At 51.7% G+C, this 14550-nt stretch overlaps 6 protein-coding genes across 6 annotated transcripts; 3 read left to right on the top strand and 3 right to left on the bottom strand.

Moving 5' to 3' along the window:
- Positions 1-1489: 1489 nt before the first annotated feature.
- Positions 1490-3583, top strand: PSV08DRAFT_183145 (Cupredoxin; the record flags this gene model as incomplete). Its single annotated transcript, XM_066091895.1, has 4 exons — positions 1490-1749; positions 1808-2088; positions 2156-2220; positions 2294-3583. The coding sequence occupies 4 exons, from the start codon at positions 1490-1492 to the stop codon at positions 3581-3583; spliced, it is 1896 nt and encodes a 631-aa protein (XP_065948885.1).
- Positions 3584-3651: 68 nt separating this feature from the next.
- PSV08DRAFT_307359 (CDP-alcohol phosphatidyltransferase-domain-containing protein) lies at positions 3652-5274 on the bottom strand. The gene is made up of 5 exons (XM_014228174.2): positions 5073-5274; positions 5016-5025; positions 4615-4915; positions 4287-4563; positions 3652-4238 (listed from the first exon to the last, which is right to left on the bottom strand). Exons 1-5 carry the CDS (start codon positions 5210-5212, stop codon positions 3731-3733), a joined length of 1236 nt encoding a protein of 411 aa, XP_014083649.1. The 5' UTR covers positions 5213-5274; the 3' UTR covers positions 3652-3730.
- A 178-nt stretch (positions 5275-5452) lies between these two features.
- Positions 5453-6946, bottom strand: PSV08DRAFT_204527 (uncharacterized protein). Its single transcript, XM_014228175.1, has 3 exons — positions 6644-6946; positions 6282-6581; positions 5453-6222 (listed from the first exon to the last, which is right to left on the bottom strand). Exons 1-3 carry the CDS (start codon positions 6867-6869, stop codon positions 5738-5740), a joined length of 1011 nt encoding a protein of 336 aa, XP_014083650.1. The 5' UTR covers positions 6870-6946; the 3' UTR covers positions 5453-5737.
- A 224-nt stretch (positions 6947-7170) lies between these two features.
- On the bottom strand, positions 7171-9802 carry PSV08DRAFT_46976 (uncharacterized protein). The gene is made up of 5 exons (XM_014228176.2): positions 9525-9802; positions 8861-9470; positions 8049-8813; positions 7690-7999; positions 7171-7640 (listed from the first exon to the last, which is right to left on the bottom strand). Exons 1-5 carry the CDS (start codon positions 9792-9794, stop codon positions 7529-7531), a joined length of 2067 nt encoding a protein of 688 aa, XP_014083651.2. The 5' UTR covers positions 9795-9802; the 3' UTR covers positions 7171-7528.
- Positions 9803-9912: 110 nt separating this feature from the next.
- PSV08DRAFT_307408 (uncharacterized protein) lies at positions 9913-11298 on the top strand. The gene is made up of 2 exons (XM_014228177.2): positions 9913-10086; positions 10256-11298. The coding sequence occupies exons 1-2, from the start codon at positions 10024-10026 to the stop codon at positions 10913-10915; spliced, it is 723 nt and encodes a 240-aa protein (XP_014083652.2). The 5' UTR covers positions 9913-10023; the 3' UTR covers positions 10916-11298.
- Positions 11299-12032: 734 nt separating this feature from the next.
- Positions 12033-13119, top strand: PSV08DRAFT_392181 (high mobility group box-domain-containing protein; the record flags this gene model as incomplete). Its single annotated transcript, XM_014228178.1, has 2 exons — positions 12033-12516; positions 12572-13119. The coding sequence occupies 2 exons, from the start codon at positions 12033-12035 to the stop codon at positions 13117-13119; spliced, it is 1032 nt and encodes a 343-aa protein (XP_014083653.1).
- Positions 13120-14550: the final 1431 nt, after the last annotated feature.

Below are 14550 nucleotides of genomic sequence, written 5' to 3' on the forward strand. Positions count from 1 at the left end.
CAGACAGCACGGTTCTTCATAGCAAATGAAGTCAAGTTGATACGTCAAGTGAGTCGGGGAATAATGCGTGGGGGTCCCGATCGCTTGCAGTGCAGAAAGTTCCCGCCGGGCTCGGTCCGCACACACGATTGTCCATGCATGCGCGGAGCCTCCGCGTTTTTCTCCGCGTTTTAGCACGCCAAGGAATCCTGAGGGCTTAAGCCATACTCAAGGTCTAACAAGACTTCGGACTACGAAGAGCGGGCACGTGGGCTAGATTTCAGCGTGGCTTTTAGTTAGTGACAAAAGGTAGGCCATGTAAAGTAAGTCCGGCAAGCAGGCGGAGCGGCACGATGCCGTCTTTGGCCTCCCGCTCCGGCTATGGGCGTTCGATTGGATATCTGAGCTTGACAGTCACTGGCATTGGAGTAAAGTTCTGTGGGACAGCGTACTTGGCAGGAGTATTGGAACACGGGCCATCGGGTACTTGCTAGCACATTCTAACTTTTGCTTTAGTTACAGTAAAAGTAGGCACACTCCAGACGAAGGTCCCCACAGAGCCCGGGATGGGATATAGCTCACTCATTCAGTGCAAACCTTGTCTATGACAAGCCCGCAGAAGTCCCTAAATGACCTGATGTCTACATGTTTTGTGTCAAGTAACCTGACTAGGTCTGTCATAATTGGAGCCTATAGGCACAGGGAGCATGCTTGTCCAATTATATCTCACCGGATGAGCAATTTCCACTTCCGCACAATGTGCAAGTAAGTAGGTGGAAGATCCCCCTTACAGACACATGCACACAGTGCTAAACCGCATGACGATCTTGGACTACTTTCCTTTCCTTTCAGTGGCCCATGAACGATCGAGATGGTGGTAGGCTGATCGAGGTGACAATAGACCAGATAGTGGAGGCCTCAGTCGACAATTGACCATGCAGTGGAGACCTTAAGTGATCAAGAATTAGTTTGTAAACGCTTAGCAAGACAAGTCTACCCTCCCTCCTAGACGAGAATATACCGCAATCATACCGTGGAAGTATTGGCGAGGCCATGTGCACAGTAGCCAAGACACAATGAACAACCATGAGAGGGTCCTATAGCGCCAAAGCCTTCGTCCGTGTGGCCAAAAGCACCACGTTTCAATGAAACATGGCGTCTTGGGAGTTCAAGAAAGGATGTTCTTCCGTCTTGGATTGCAGCTGAACTATTCCTATCCCCTGTATAGTTCACGCCCCCAACGGCGCCCCCAAGAAATAGTCGCCAGTCAAGCAAGTCAGTAGAGAGCTTATCACGATTCATACCAGAGATAACGGCGAACCTCATGTGAGGAAAGGCAAGTTCAGGGGAAGCAGAAGTGGGATGAGGTTTGTGATGGGTGGAAGAAACCGTTCAGACAAAACACCACGGCTCGTCACTGACATGTATAAAGACCAGAGGTTTCCAGACAAGAAACACTCTCACCACTCATCCTTTGAGCATCCGCTTCTCCACCTCTTCATTGTTCAAGATGGTCTCCAAGTATCTCTTCTCAGCTCTTCAGCTCGCTTCGCTTGTCAAAGGTATATACGGCCAGGTCGAGGTTCTTGCTGAGCGTCCTGCCAAATATGTCGACGACACTCCTGAAGCAGAGAAGGTCGCGCTGGCATCTATTGTCGAAGATGATCCAACCGATGTAGTTACTATCATGGCAAAGGACTGGGAAAGTCCAGAGTATCCTCTCATCTTCGGTAAAGCACTGCCTATCCCCCCAGCCAAGCAGCCAAAGTAGTAAGTTTTTCCGCCCACCACACCCTCAGTGCTCTGGCAAAATACTGATTGGACACAGTAAATTCACAAACCCTGTTACTGGCAAGGAGATTTGGTACTACGAGATTGTCATCAAGCCGTTCACTCAGCAGGTTTACCCCAGTCTGCGTCCTGCTCGTCTCGTAGGCTACGATGGCATCTCGCCTGGTCCCACCATCATTGTGCCTAGGGGAACAGAGAGCGTGGTACGCTTTGTCAACCAAGGTGACCGCGAGAGCTCAATCCATCTTCATGGCTCGCCTTCCCGTGCTCCGTTTGACGGATGGGCTGAAGATCTGATCCAGCAAGGACAGTACAAAGGTAAGTACAACACTGCAATTCCAATCCCCCCATCAATCTCTTCTGGTACTAAAAAACTGTACCGTAGATTACTACTACCCCAACAACCAAGCTGCAAGATTTCTCTGGTACCATGACCACGCCATGCACTTCGTAAGTCCCCCTCGCCACCCCCCCCCCTTTCATCCCTCCCCAACAAAATACTAACCCCTCCCCCCACCATCAGACGGCAGAAAACGCTTACTTCGGGCAAGCCGGCGCCTACCTAATCACGGACCCGGCCGAAGACGCTCTCGGCCTCCCCTCAGGCTACGGCCAATACGACATCCCGCTCGTCCTCAGCTCCAAATACTACAATGCCGACGGCACCCTACAGTCGAGCCTGGGCGAGGACAATAGCCTCTGGGGCGACATCATCCACGTCAACGGCCAGCCCTGGCCCTTCCTATCCGTCGAGCCACGCAAGTACCGTCTGCGCTTCCTCAACGCCGCCGTATCGCGGAATTTCGCCCTCTACTTTGTAAAGTCTGATGCCACTGCTACCCGGCTCCCATTCCAGGTCATCGCGTCGGACGCGGGACTGCTTACGCACCCGGTTCAGACATCAGACATGTACGTTGCAGCCGCCGAGCGCTACGAGATTGTATTCGACTTTGCGCCCTTTGCGGGTCAAGCGATTGACTTGAAGAATTTCGCAAAGGCAAACGGCGTCGGTACTGATGATGACTACGCAAATACAGATAAGGTGATGCGGTTCCGTGTTAGCAGCGCTGCCGTGGTGGATAACTCAATGGTGCCCGCGCAGCTGTCGACGATCCAGTTCCCGGCTGACAAGACGAGCATTGATCACCACTTCCGCTTCCACCGTACCAACAGCGAGTGGCGCATCAATGGCATCGGGTTTGCAGATGTGCAGAATCGCATTCTGGCAAAGGTTCCTCGTGGCACGGTTGAGCTTTGGGAGTTGGAGAACTCGTCGGGTGGGTGGTCGCATCCGATCCACGTGCACTTGGTTGACTTCAGGGTCGTTGCCCGGTACGGTTCTGAGAGCACACGTGGTGTCATGCCGTATGAGGAGGCGGGACTCAAGGATGTTGTCTGGCTTGGTCGTCACGAGACGGTGCTTGTGGAGGCGCATTATGCTCCTTGGGACGGCGTCTACATGTTCCACTGCCACAACCTTATTCACGAAGACCAGGATATGATGGCGGCGTTCGATGTTACCAAGCTGCAGAACTTTGGGTACAACGAGACGACTGACTTCCATGACCCTGAGGATGCACGTTGGTCTGCTAGACCGTTCAGCGTTGCTGATCTCAATGGACGATCGGGTCTCTTTTCGGAAGCATCTATCAAGGCCAGAGTCAATGAACTGGCTCTTGAGCAGCCTTACAGCGAACTGGACAAGGTAACGGCTTCTCTTGAAGAGTACTACAAGAAGAATCAGAAGAGACAGGAAGAGTGCAAAGACAGACCTGCTGGTCCCATCCCCCGGTACCGTAGGTTCCAGGTCTGATTGAGATTGGCTCGGGGTGATTAGTCTAATATTTCATCTTGGGTGACAACGGAAGGTGTATAGCTAGTATGTTATTCGTCCGATAGTAACAGAGAGATTTTTACTTGTATCTATGTGTCTCTATATATCCAAATCTCAGCCATTTCATCACTGACTCTTCCTTTCCTCATTTTCCGCCACTGGCTGATAAGGGTACTTGATAGTAAGACACCAGATGTCGAGGTAATCACATATAGTCCAGATGACATCCACAATGAAGCTTCCATGCACTCCGATAGCAAGTCCTAGACACATGAAGACGAATGCTACTTGATAAACGTCGTTGCCCAGAGCGCTCGGCCAGCCTGCACCAAAGTTTTCTTGCAGCCAGGGTCCAAGAGAGTCAATGACTCCGAAGATTAGAGGGTAGATGAGTACGTTGCCCCTTGGGAAACGTGACTTTGTAAGATGGGAGATGATCATTCTTCCAACCGAGTAGGCATTGATCAAGCCAGCGTAGAAAACGAACAGTACTAGATGGTGGTGCAGAATGACGGGCTGAAGATACAAGTAGGCAGGGATCAGGACCCAGGCGCCCGCAAATGTAAGTAGTCCAAGCAGGGCAACGCGTGTCTTTTGACCACGGGCGCGGCGCGCTTTCATGACGTTCAAGGCACTTTAATACTGTCAGTCTAGTTCTTAGCATCTGAAGAGCTACACTTGCCTGAGAACAGTGTTGAAAACCAGCACAAATCCTCCTTGTACCATGTACCATTCATTCCATGCCATGTTGTAGAGAACATCTGGGATAAACTCAAATTGTTTGATGCCCAAGGTCGGAAGCATGGGGCGTTGCCAGAAGCTACCACCACCGAGAAAGGCTGTCAAAGCGTACACAATGCACAGTATGACGATACCTTCGACTGGCCCTGAAATGATACCAAGCGTCAGGGTATGCGTGTGGTACTCGTCCCAAGTCTGGACATAGAATGTCAATGATGCTGCGCTGGTCAGTAAATGAACTTCTATCCGCCAGGTCACATGTCACTGACAGGCAAAAAGTGTAAGGACTGTTTTCCATCCTTGGCCGAGATTCATGACTGCAGAGAACAGCAGCACCTCCAATGTAGTGTTTATCGCATCAACTCCATGATCAAACAATTCACCAAGAGGACCGCTTTGGCGAGTTCTGCGGGCTTGGCTTCCATCGACAGCATCAAATGTCTGATACAGGAAAAGACCAATAGCCCAGCTGAGGTACACCCATGGTGGGCAATCTTGATCTAGCGTCGGTGTGTACCATAGCATAGTAAGAAAGTTGATAACAATGAAGCTGAATCCAGTCAACGTGATCTACATAGCCATGTTAGTGCTCATCCAGATATTTGCAGTCAAGGTGGGGTTCAACTGGCTGCTTGTGAGCGGATCAGGGTCCCGAAAACATCATACTTACAAGATTCGGCCTGGAAACGGTTAGCAATGCACATGGTCGATATGTGACAGCACTTACGCCATCCACATGGGAAAACATTTGATGACGACATGGGTGTAGAAAGGCTTCAGCACATATTGCGAGAGAAGACTGTGATCCACACCAGAGTACTTGTACTCTTTGAGCTTGGGTAGCTTGTCCTGTCGAATGTACACCATTGCAGAGCGAGTCCTCCTGGACCAAGACGGTATTGGCAATTGTTGTCGTGTTGTCGCAGCGAGGAGAGTAAACTTTGCGCGGTGTGTGTGCGTGAGAGAAGAGGCCCGAGCGTGGGGTCATATCGTATGACGTACCCCGCCGCTCTGGCCTGTTTTCCCTGTCACGCACACGCTTGTACTCGCGCGAACACGTGGGCAATGACTGGACCAGTGGCAGAAGCTGCTCTCCCGAATCTTGTTCTGAATTCAAGCCGACCAGCATGGTGACTAAAGTATGTTTTCAATAAATAAATTGTATCAAACCATAATATTTGCAAAGTTAGACCGAGCTACCGCACCCCCTCAGTCCTGCGATTGAGTGATACCTTGATCAGTTCATGGACCAAGAAGGCTTCTGTCCTTCTGAGGCCCAGTGATGAGTATTGTTCGGGCTGGGAGAGCAAGATCTGGTTTCTGCGCGATTATTGCATTCTCGTCCCGTAAAATGTTAAATTCGAGTCATGTTCGGCTTCCATTGGGTACAGCTCAAGCCACAGGACTCCAGGAGCAGGGAATGAGGATGCTGCTCTTCATGGTTTGAATAAGTGGTACCGTCTTGTGCACCGTCTCGCCCCACCCTTCCACGCTCCAGCTTTGTTCACGACGAATCTTGCGTTCCTCGAGGTTGGCAAACTGCCATAGATGATGCACTGTGTTGAGGTCGCCGATCTGGACGAACCAAGCACCAACACCTTCCATGACCTCTCGTCGGGCCTTCAGCCCACGTCGCCAGTGTGTCTCCCACTCTAGCAAGTTGCCTGGGTGCAGTGTATACGAGCGTAGTTCGAAGATGCCACCAAGCTGGCGCGGTGGTGTAGTCGGCCAGAAAGAGAACTCTTGCATAAGAGAATTGCGCTTGCCAGAGATCAACTTCTTCAGTTTGGCATCGAAGGCGGGGAATTCAGGGTGCGACTGGATGTTGTGTAGCGACTCGTGGTATCCTTCGTAGCGCTGGTATTCCCAGATGTGCACTGTGTGGTGTGGTCAGCAGAGGAGCGAGCCAAGCTATGGCGGAGACTGGAGAGCTTACCAAAGGTGTTGCAGTCGCCAACTTCGGTCCTCCAGCTACCTACGAGATGGACCTTGTTCTCGGGAATCGAGGCCATCTTGGTATACCAGCCGCCAACCAACTCAGTGTACTCTTCAACGTTTTCCTGCTTGACCTCGTGGAAGACGATTGAGTGAACGTACTTGCCGCGGGCTAAGACCTGCGAGAAGCTGCGCTCGATATCCTTGTCAAGCTCGCGACCTTCGGGTGTGCCGTAGATGAGGGACGATAATGCACCACCCTTCTTTTTGGCATTCTCATGCTCACGGGCGCGAGCTTCTTCTGCAATGGCTCACGTCAGCGTTGTTGAAGATCGGTTTGCTGCTGGGGGGACTATGACGTACTCTCCTCCTGCTCCTTTCGCTTCTGGGCTGCTACTAGGCCATCGCGGAACTTCTTTTGCTTCTCGTTGAAACTGGCCGCATTATCTGGCGTGATGTCGGCAAGTGCGGGAGCTCGCGCAGGACTCTGCGCCGCAGTTGTAGCACCAAAAGCTCGCGTGCGGACAGTGACAATTGGTTGTGGGATCAGCCTGCCGCGCACGCTGGCACAAGCACGACGTGAGAGCATGGTGTTGAAGGTAGAGAAGGAGGACAAGAGGGGAACCACCGAAGAAATCGTTGATGTCAGCAAGTGTGCGGGTGGGTGAAGCAGCGTGGGCGTACTTGGGACCCCGGGCGACTTAGAGCTTCCCCTCACCTACATGTTACCCCCCCAGCTCCCCCCCGTCAACCCAGCTAGCGTGCCCGGGGCACTGGGGTAAGTCTGCCCCACTACGTATGTATCGACGACACACGTCTCCACTTGGTCCTTTCAGCCATCCACGTAATCCTGCTTTGGCAGCAGCGCACTTTTCATCTCTTGGTCAATTGACACGCATATATTGACATTGGCAATTATGGCGATTTGTATTCAAGCCATGTCAAGTCCATCTCCAAGCACGAGCCTTCGTCCAGCCCAGTGCTGGCTTCTCTTGTCACACTATGGATATCTACCAGCGCCCACCAATACCCCATGTTCCTTATCGCCCAAATACAACTCGACACGACGCGTCATGTGTCCCTGTTATAGCACAGTCATACTGCCTCATGCTTATGGAATAAAGCCGTCTGCAGGGCAAAAGATGGCAGATCGCTGCCGAGTACCACTCTGCACTAGCAGTGTTACCTGCACAAATTAACACTTTCTCTTCGAAGAGACCTGTAACGCATTCAAGGCTTCCAGCTCCTCTAGTCCTCGTCGAATATCTGAAGCACATTGTCTAAGATGGTAATGATCACGCGAGCCTGCAGTCCAGCATCGGCCATGTTGTTGCCTTTATGGGGGCCCATGATTGAGGGTCTGTACAGGGTTAGCTGGCGCGGCAACTACCTAGTATGTATTCACTTACGCCCAACAAATGGCCAAGTTGGCAGTGCTCATGCGGTTGATCTCTGAAGATTGCTGGACCCGGTGCAGATGCAGAGCAAGAGCACGCAGCGTTGCGTAGTTCGGATCAGGCAGGGCGTTGATCAGAGCATGCATCGAATCCCGACGCATTGTATCATCGTCAATCCGTGCAGCCTCAATATACTTGCCATAGAATTCGCGCGTGAGGAGCGGATCAGGCAGCTCGCGGAAGAACTGTTTCAACAGCCCTGCGACACTGTTGACGTCGTGCTGAAAGGATTCTGGGTTGCGGAAATCGACCTGGGAAGCATCTGCCCTGCGTTAATTGGACCGCCAATGTGTATCATTCATACAACATACCACTGTCGAACAAAGCCTTCATCTGCTGGATATGTGAAGAGGTTCCTGGAATTCGATAAATACCTTCGACCTCCAAGCCATAGAGATCGACAGCCTGAATGCATTGGTAGACTATTATCGGTACGGGAGAACCATCTCGACGGAACAGTTCTTCTAGAGTGACACCAAAGATGGGGTTGATGGGAGGTTGACCAGAGTGATATAGCACGCCACTAGTCTGCTGTGCCGTGGCTTGACCGGCCGGGCCACGCGGATAGTCCGCCTGTGGGTAAGGGGCCTGGGAAGTAGGCGAGTAAGGAGCGTTTGTTGGGTATGGTGCTGGCTGAGGCGGTTGTGGTTGGTGGTGCTGCAGCTGCAACGAAGGAGGTGGCTGCTGCGAGTGCGTCCCGAATGAAGGCTGTTGCGAGGGCTCAGCATGCGAAGAGCTCTGCTGCAAGGGAGAAGTAGAGTGGAGGTCTGGCTGCGGTGTCGAGAAGGTCGGCGGGGGTTGACTCTGTAGCTGCATTGAAGGACGACTATTTCCAGCTGGCGGGGTTGGATGAGATCGTCCCTGGTTTTGGGTCGGATGCTTGACGTATTGAAGCTCCGTTCTGGAAAGAGGCCCTTTGGATCCCTGGCTCAAGACGAATTCCTCAAAGTCTCGCTCATTGTTGATCTGGTAAATGAGCTGGTTGATGCTGGGCGGGGGGTGAGCAGTGCTGCCCTTGAGCGGTTGGGGTGTGACGACTTGGCCGTTGTTGACCACGAGTTTCTCGTTGAATGAGGCTGGCGCTGTGTCAGTTGGGTTTCAATTTCAGAGACAAGATTCTTACCAAACTTCTGCATTTCCATGGTAAGGGCAGCATCTGTTTCCTTGATCAGGTCCAGTAGTGCAGAGACGGCTTGAGGTCGCGTAGTGGCAATGAGCTCCTTGCGTAAGGCCTGGGCCGCCTGCACCTTGCTGGCGTAGTCCTGGTCCGCCGCCTGGGTCTTACGCTGAAGATCCTCTTCATGCTGGGCTGCTGACTTAGGTCCCTTCAGACCAAACTTCCTGCCCGCCCCTGTGTCGCCCGTCTTGACACGGTCGAGATCTTCGGCCAGCTGGTCGTATTTGGCCTTGGCCTTCTCAGCCAGCCGTTCGGCCTCCTGCACCTTGTTCTCAGCAGACAGTCCCTGTTGCTTCCATGTCTTGCGGTTTCCGTCCATCTTGTTGGCTAGCTGCAGGAGGTTCTCGTGCATGGCGTGCAGGGCGAGCCCAAATTGGGTGCCATTGTCGGCGATGCGCTCGTTGGCGTGGAGGACTTGCTCGAATTGAGTCTGATAGCTCTCATGTCGTGAATCGGGCTTGCGCACGCCGTCGAGTGTCCCCCGGCTGAGTTTCTTCAAGCTGCCCGCATGTTCCTCCTCAAGGGCGCCCCGGCGCTTCAGAAAGCTCGCAAAGTCCTACCACGTATGTGAGCGGGTTGGGCTGCATAGTCAAAGTTGGCGCCCACTGACCCTAGCACTTGAAATGCTGGCTTTGAGGCGATTCAGCAGGGTCGCGATGCCCACGTCTGAGTGTAGGATCTCATTGACCCGCTGTTGGTTATGCGCATCCTGGGGAGTACTCCGCTGTTCCGACGTTGTGGGAGCGGCCTCGTGGGTTGGAGATGCGAGGGCACCGTCCTTTGCTGGGTCGGATGCGCTGTTGAAGTCCGGATCGAAGGGTTCCGTCATGTCCACGGGCGCGATTGTAGGTGGGGCGTTCATTGCGGGCTCAGATACCATGGTGGTTACATATATGCCAGCGGTCATCTTGGGGGACGCGCAACCTATCAGGCGGAGACATGGCACGGACTGTTCCAACGTCATCGTTTCCGCCGGTTCCTGTTGCATCCCACCCACCAAACACAGCCCGTGACCCAAGCATCACCCGCGTCGCGCCGCCATTCACTGATTATCTTGCGGGACCGTGCTCTTTTCTCTCTCGTCTTGGGCAATATTGCACCTCGTATTAATGTCCAGCATGTCCAACAGCTTACCCGAAGAGGTTGTAACATGCCTCCAGAATGCCCGCTTTGTGAGTTATCCCCCCTGCCAACAGTCTTGTCTTCATTTTCCTTATGGCTCCTCCTCGGCAATCTCTTGTCATTACTGTCCTGTCTCTGTTTATCGCCATTTCCATATCACGTGTCCAAATGGATATTGCTGCTCTTCGGTCTTGTGCAAGATCCTGACAGATGCTACAGCTTCATCTTGCAACATGCTCGGATAACATTCCTCATGTTTCCCTCATGAACTACACATATCTACCTAACACGCCTTACTCTTCAAGTCCAATCATTATCATGACAACACCGGCATCATCCCGCAAGACTCAGAATCTGGAATCGAACTCGCTTGTGTCTCTATTGGTGCACGACTGGATATCTCATCGGCCACCCACTCTAAGTCAGCCAGGCCGCTCCCCTTCACCAACCCGCCCAGCACCCCGGTCTGGATCACTGGCCGAGCTTCTTCTCGGCATGAACACAGCCTCATTGAGTCGAATCAGCACTACTATCAATGGCGTTGCTGAGATGGTTCCCTCTGGGTCGGAGCAAGAGACATGGTACAAGGCTCAACACGTTGCAAACAATACCTTTAGCGATGGTACAGAGGACATCTATTCGACTTCGCCAGGCGGAGAGGGCTTGTGGGGTAGTGGCGGGCTAGGCAATGGAGCTGCAAGTGGAGACGCGCCAAGAGAGGGTAATGCAGGGGCACAATGCTATCTGGACGGAGAAGAAGTCAGGGTTGTCATTGTAAAGATCCGTGACGGAAGAATTGCAGACTGGAAAGGCCAAGTGCGAGATTGGAGATTGTCAGAAGGCACCCAAGGTGCTCTACCCAATGGAACGGCAGATTGAGTCCCTTATTTCATACTAGGTGAGCGGATTTATATGTTATGTATTCAAAAGCTATGTTATCGTTTGCATGAAAGAAGCTGGACACTCGCACTGGATACCCTTGTGGGATATGCATATGCAAAGTCCCTGGAAAACGTAGTTCCTTTACCTTACACATCCAAAAGTACAGTAGATCGGCAGAGTCCGATTCTTCCTACACTCGCGAAATCAGACAGATCGAACTTTCACAACCAATACCATATTTCCTCGGAGCCCATGTGCGTTTGACAAATAGGGTGGCGAAATGCCCTGTAGTCTCGCTACAGATGTCTCTTATGCAAGGGGGTACCTTCCTGAACCATGGTGGTTTGTGGCACGCGTAGCGCCAAATCACATCCATTTGTCTTATTCCCCATCCGCGTGTGGCGTCAGGCTATTTCCTTTGTCTCATATATCAAGTCACGGTCAAAAAGCCAAACGACTTTCAATTTTGTAGCCCCTTGCTGCAGCTCCTCTTTTCTTCCCGACAGCGCAGTAATGCACATTTCGTTCCAAGTGATTCCTAGTTAGAGACCCCCTTCGTGCAAGTAAAGGTAAGTTGACATCTTGCCTGTTTATTCCTAGCACCATCTGACTTTACCTTACGCTGACCCAGCAACCTCGTGACTCTAGCATCAATGGCACTTCACACATCAGGCACCATAGTATATCTGCCTGCCTGCACCAACAGTCTATCTAACCTCCAACTGCGCCCCCTTACAGACTGCTGCCTCAGACGGCAAACTGCAGGTGAATGACGTAACCTCTCCCTGCGACTCACGAAGTCTCAAACTCCCCTTGAGTATTAGTGAGGTAAGTAAAGGCGATTTTTGACAGTGAGTGATGAACTGTGCACTGACCGTTTGCTATCACCAGATTTACTCTTTTGTTTTCCTGTGACTGCCTGTTGAAGCTTGGCGGTAGCCGGTGACGCACCTGAGCGATTTCTTTTATTCAAACCTCAGTTTTATTTCCTGTTTCTGAGATTTCGACTCCACACTTTTTCACAATTTTGAAGCTGGTTCTTGTTCTGAGTCTTGACAAAGGCTTTTGATTGACTTTCTTACATTACACAAAGACTGACCAACTCCTTGGAGCAATGGATTCTACAGTCTACTCTACTCCTCCTACAAACAGCATCTCACTCGCTGAGGCAATCAAAATTGCAGAAGCACGTTTTGAAGCTGCGGTTCAAGGCTGCAAGGATGACTGGCATAACGGCAATGATCTGGTCATTCTCCAAGACAACATTCCACAGCTCTTTGGGGGTATCCTGGTAGAGCATTTTAAACGCTGTGTGGGCGAAGTTTGTGGGTTTCCCGTCGAACTCACTGTTATGGATGGCGGAGACAACTACCATACTTTGGTACAGATGCCGAAGAACAACATGCGCTCACCTCAAGTTGTATCAAGCCCCCAATCAGCCCAGACATCGCCTTCTGAGCAAACCTCAATTAACCTGAAAGCCGTTGCTGCTGGCCTGAAAAAGGCTCCCCGCCCGATGAACTGTTGGATTATTTTCCGAGATGCAATGCACAAGCATCTAAAGGCCGAATTCCCACACCTCACTATTCAAGAGATCTGTAAGCACATGGCCCCCTCTGTCCTTCAGACAAATAGACACTGACCAAGTCATAGCTACGCGTTGCTCTCACATTTGGCACAACCTCTCTCCTGAAGCCAAAAAGCCCTGGCAGGACGCTGCCCAATCTGCAAAAGAAGAACACCTCCGCCAGCACCCCAATTACAAGTACACTCCAAGGAAGCCTGGCGAGAAGAAAAAACGTCAATCACGCAAGTCGAAGCGAGCTGCAGCCATGACCACGGCTCCAGAAGTGCTCCAATTCCAGCTGTCCCCCAAGTTAATCCCGACAGTACCTGAGGTTACGGACGAGCCACCGCTTGCTGCAAACCCTGTCACTGCTAATGGAAATAACGCCTGTCCTGAAGATGTCTCAAACTGCTTCGATCCCAATGTCTTCCCAGAGATATATCCGGAGGCTCCTATGGCTGCCGACTTTTTCTACAACGCTGAGTCAATCCGCCATAGCCTACTCGATACGGAGTTCGATATTGACTTCAACATGGATACTACTTTCGCCTTATTCGATGATGAGATGCTTGCCTTTCGCGATGGCGCAGACGGAGATGCAACTTTGCCGTCCTTGTTCGAAGACACCTACTAAAGGCGCTTTACATGACCACACTTCTTTCCTGTAAACTATGCATCAGGCGCACATCCACCAATCTTTGAGTGCTTACTTTGAAGCACTACCAAACCTCACCAACGTCGCTCATTTTGTCTTTATACTTTTCGCGCTTCTTCGGCAATCGAAATTCGGAACGAGAGGTCGGCATCTTCACATCGACACAAGGGGGGCATGCATGGGGAAGTTTACATGTACCAAAAGGGAGAATTAAAAGGGTAGCCCTCATTTCGATACTTTCTTGCTTTCGATCTTAGGCATTCTTAGACGATGGGATTCATTTCATGGCGTACTTGATGGGGTGGCATGTATCGGCATGGCTACAGTCTCTATTCTGCAGAATATTCATCAGGTGAACGCACCGACATGGACTGGACGGATGGCATGAGCGGGCTCACTATTGTGTAATCCAGTTCCATCCACACGAACGACGATTTTCAAATAGCAGTGTGCCCTTGTGCATTTTGACATGTGTGAAGGCTTCAATGATATTTCCTTGGCTTCTCTAGTCAGTTGTAGTCGTTGCGCCGTTGGTCATCATTGTGTACGCCATACCGCGAGAGGCGAAGATCGACGTGGTGCTCGACGCTCACGTGGCAGCAGATGCGAACATGGTTGAAGTCCGTAGCACCTGCCAATTCAGCTCCACATTATTGAGATATGTACAGGGATACCGAACTCAGACGGGGGTGTTGATATCTGGACTTGGCTTGCTTGTCATGCTCACCGTTAGGACTACCGATTATCCGTAGCTATCTTCCTTGCCGTTGCTCCGCCAGACTGAGCTGGACGCATTTCATACGAATGACGGGGAGAGTCATTGGGCATAGAGAAAATACGCCAAGGAGATGCATGTAGAAGTCTATTCTTGTAACATCTGAAGAAGCCTCAGTCGCATCTCCATGGCAATACCAGACGGCACGGCGAATAGGCAACCAAGTCCCCCCATCCTATCTCGTGACAGCCACAACCCGCCCAACATCCTCGGTTCCTGCTTCCGCAGCAAGGCACTGCATCCCCACTGCCGTGTAACCACCCACACACCAGATAGCCCAAGCCCACCTACTATACACACCCAACTCGGCGCCAGCAGCCAGGTTAGCGCACCCACCGCTAAGCCCTCTTTCGATACTCCCTCTCCCAACACAACCACGCACCCTTCCCCACGCATAATATACGACTCATTGAAAAATGCACAACAAAGTCATGCGCATGGCTACAATCGACCGACGCACGCTACAGTCGACCAGCGCACACTACATACCGGACCAAGCTCACAAAACAGGCGTGGCGGCACCTGCTCTGAGAACGTTTTTATTTTCACATGGAAGCCTGGCAGCTTACTGGCTAGTCTATCTCGGGGGGGTTAAAGCGAACCGAGTTTTGGTGCCTGTCCATCACTTGTCGACC

This window comes from Bipolaris maydis, assembly GCF_028858645.1.
Source record: "Bipolaris maydis strain C4 unplaced genomic scaffold PSV08scaffold_9, whole genome shotgun sequence".
In the NCBI taxonomy this organism is placed as follows: Eukaryota; Fungi; Ascomycota; class Dothideomycetes; order Pleosporales; family Pleosporaceae; genus Bipolaris; species Bipolaris maydis.

What these genes read in the sequence shown, in the direction of transcription:
- PSV08DRAFT_307359 (XM_014228174.2), bottom strand. Translation starts at nt 5,212, where the DNA reads ATGGTGTACATTCGACAGGACAAGCTACCCAAGCTCAAAGAGTACAAG. An exon ending in AGTCCTTACACTTTTTGCCT is followed by an intron (nt 4,564 to 4,614) that starts GTCAGTGACATG and finishes TGACCAGCGCAG; the next exon opens with CATCATTGACATTCTATGTC. An exon ending in GTTTTCAACACTGTTCTCAG is followed by an intron (nt 4,239 to 4,286) that starts GCAAGTGTAGCT and finishes ACAGTATTAAAG; the next exon opens with TGCCTTGAACGTCATGAAAG.
- PSV08DRAFT_204527 (XM_014228175.1), bottom strand. Translation starts at nt 6,869, where the DNA reads ATGCTCTCACGTCGTGCTTGTGCCAGCGTGCGCGGCAGGCTGATCCCA. An exon ending in GCGAAAGGAGCAGGAGGAGA is followed by an intron (nt 6,582 to 6,643) that starts GTACGTCATAGT and finishes GAGCCATTGCAG; the next exon opens with AAGAAGCTCGCGCCCGTGAG. An exon ending in TGGCGACTGCAACACCTTTG is followed by an intron (nt 6,223 to 6,281) that starts GTAAGCTCTCCA and finishes CACACCACACAG; the next exon opens with TGCACATCTGGGAATACCAG.
- PSV08DRAFT_46976 (XM_014228176.2), bottom strand. Translation starts at nt 9,794, where the DNA reads ATGGTATCTGAGCCCGCAATGAACGCCCCACCTACAATCGCGCCCGTG. An exon ending in CCAGCATTTCAAGTGCTAGG is followed by an intron (nt 9,471 to 9,524) that starts GTCAGTGGGCGC and finishes CATACGTGGTAG; the next exon opens with GACTTTGCGAGCTTTCTGAA. An exon ending in GAAGGCTTTGTTCGACAGTG is followed by an intron (nt 8,000 to 8,048) that starts GTATGTTGTATG and finishes AACGCAGGGCAG; the next exon opens with ATGCTTCCCAGGTCGATTTC.
- PSV08DRAFT_307408 (XM_014228177.2), top strand. Translation starts at nt 10,024, where the DNA reads ATGTCCAGCATGTCCAACAGCTTACCCGAAGAGGTTGTAACATGCCTC. An exon ending in GCCTCCAGAATGCCCGCTTT is followed by an intron (nt 10,087 to 10,255) that starts GTGAGTTATCCC and finishes CAGATGCTACAG; the next exon opens with CTTCATCTTGCAACATGCTC.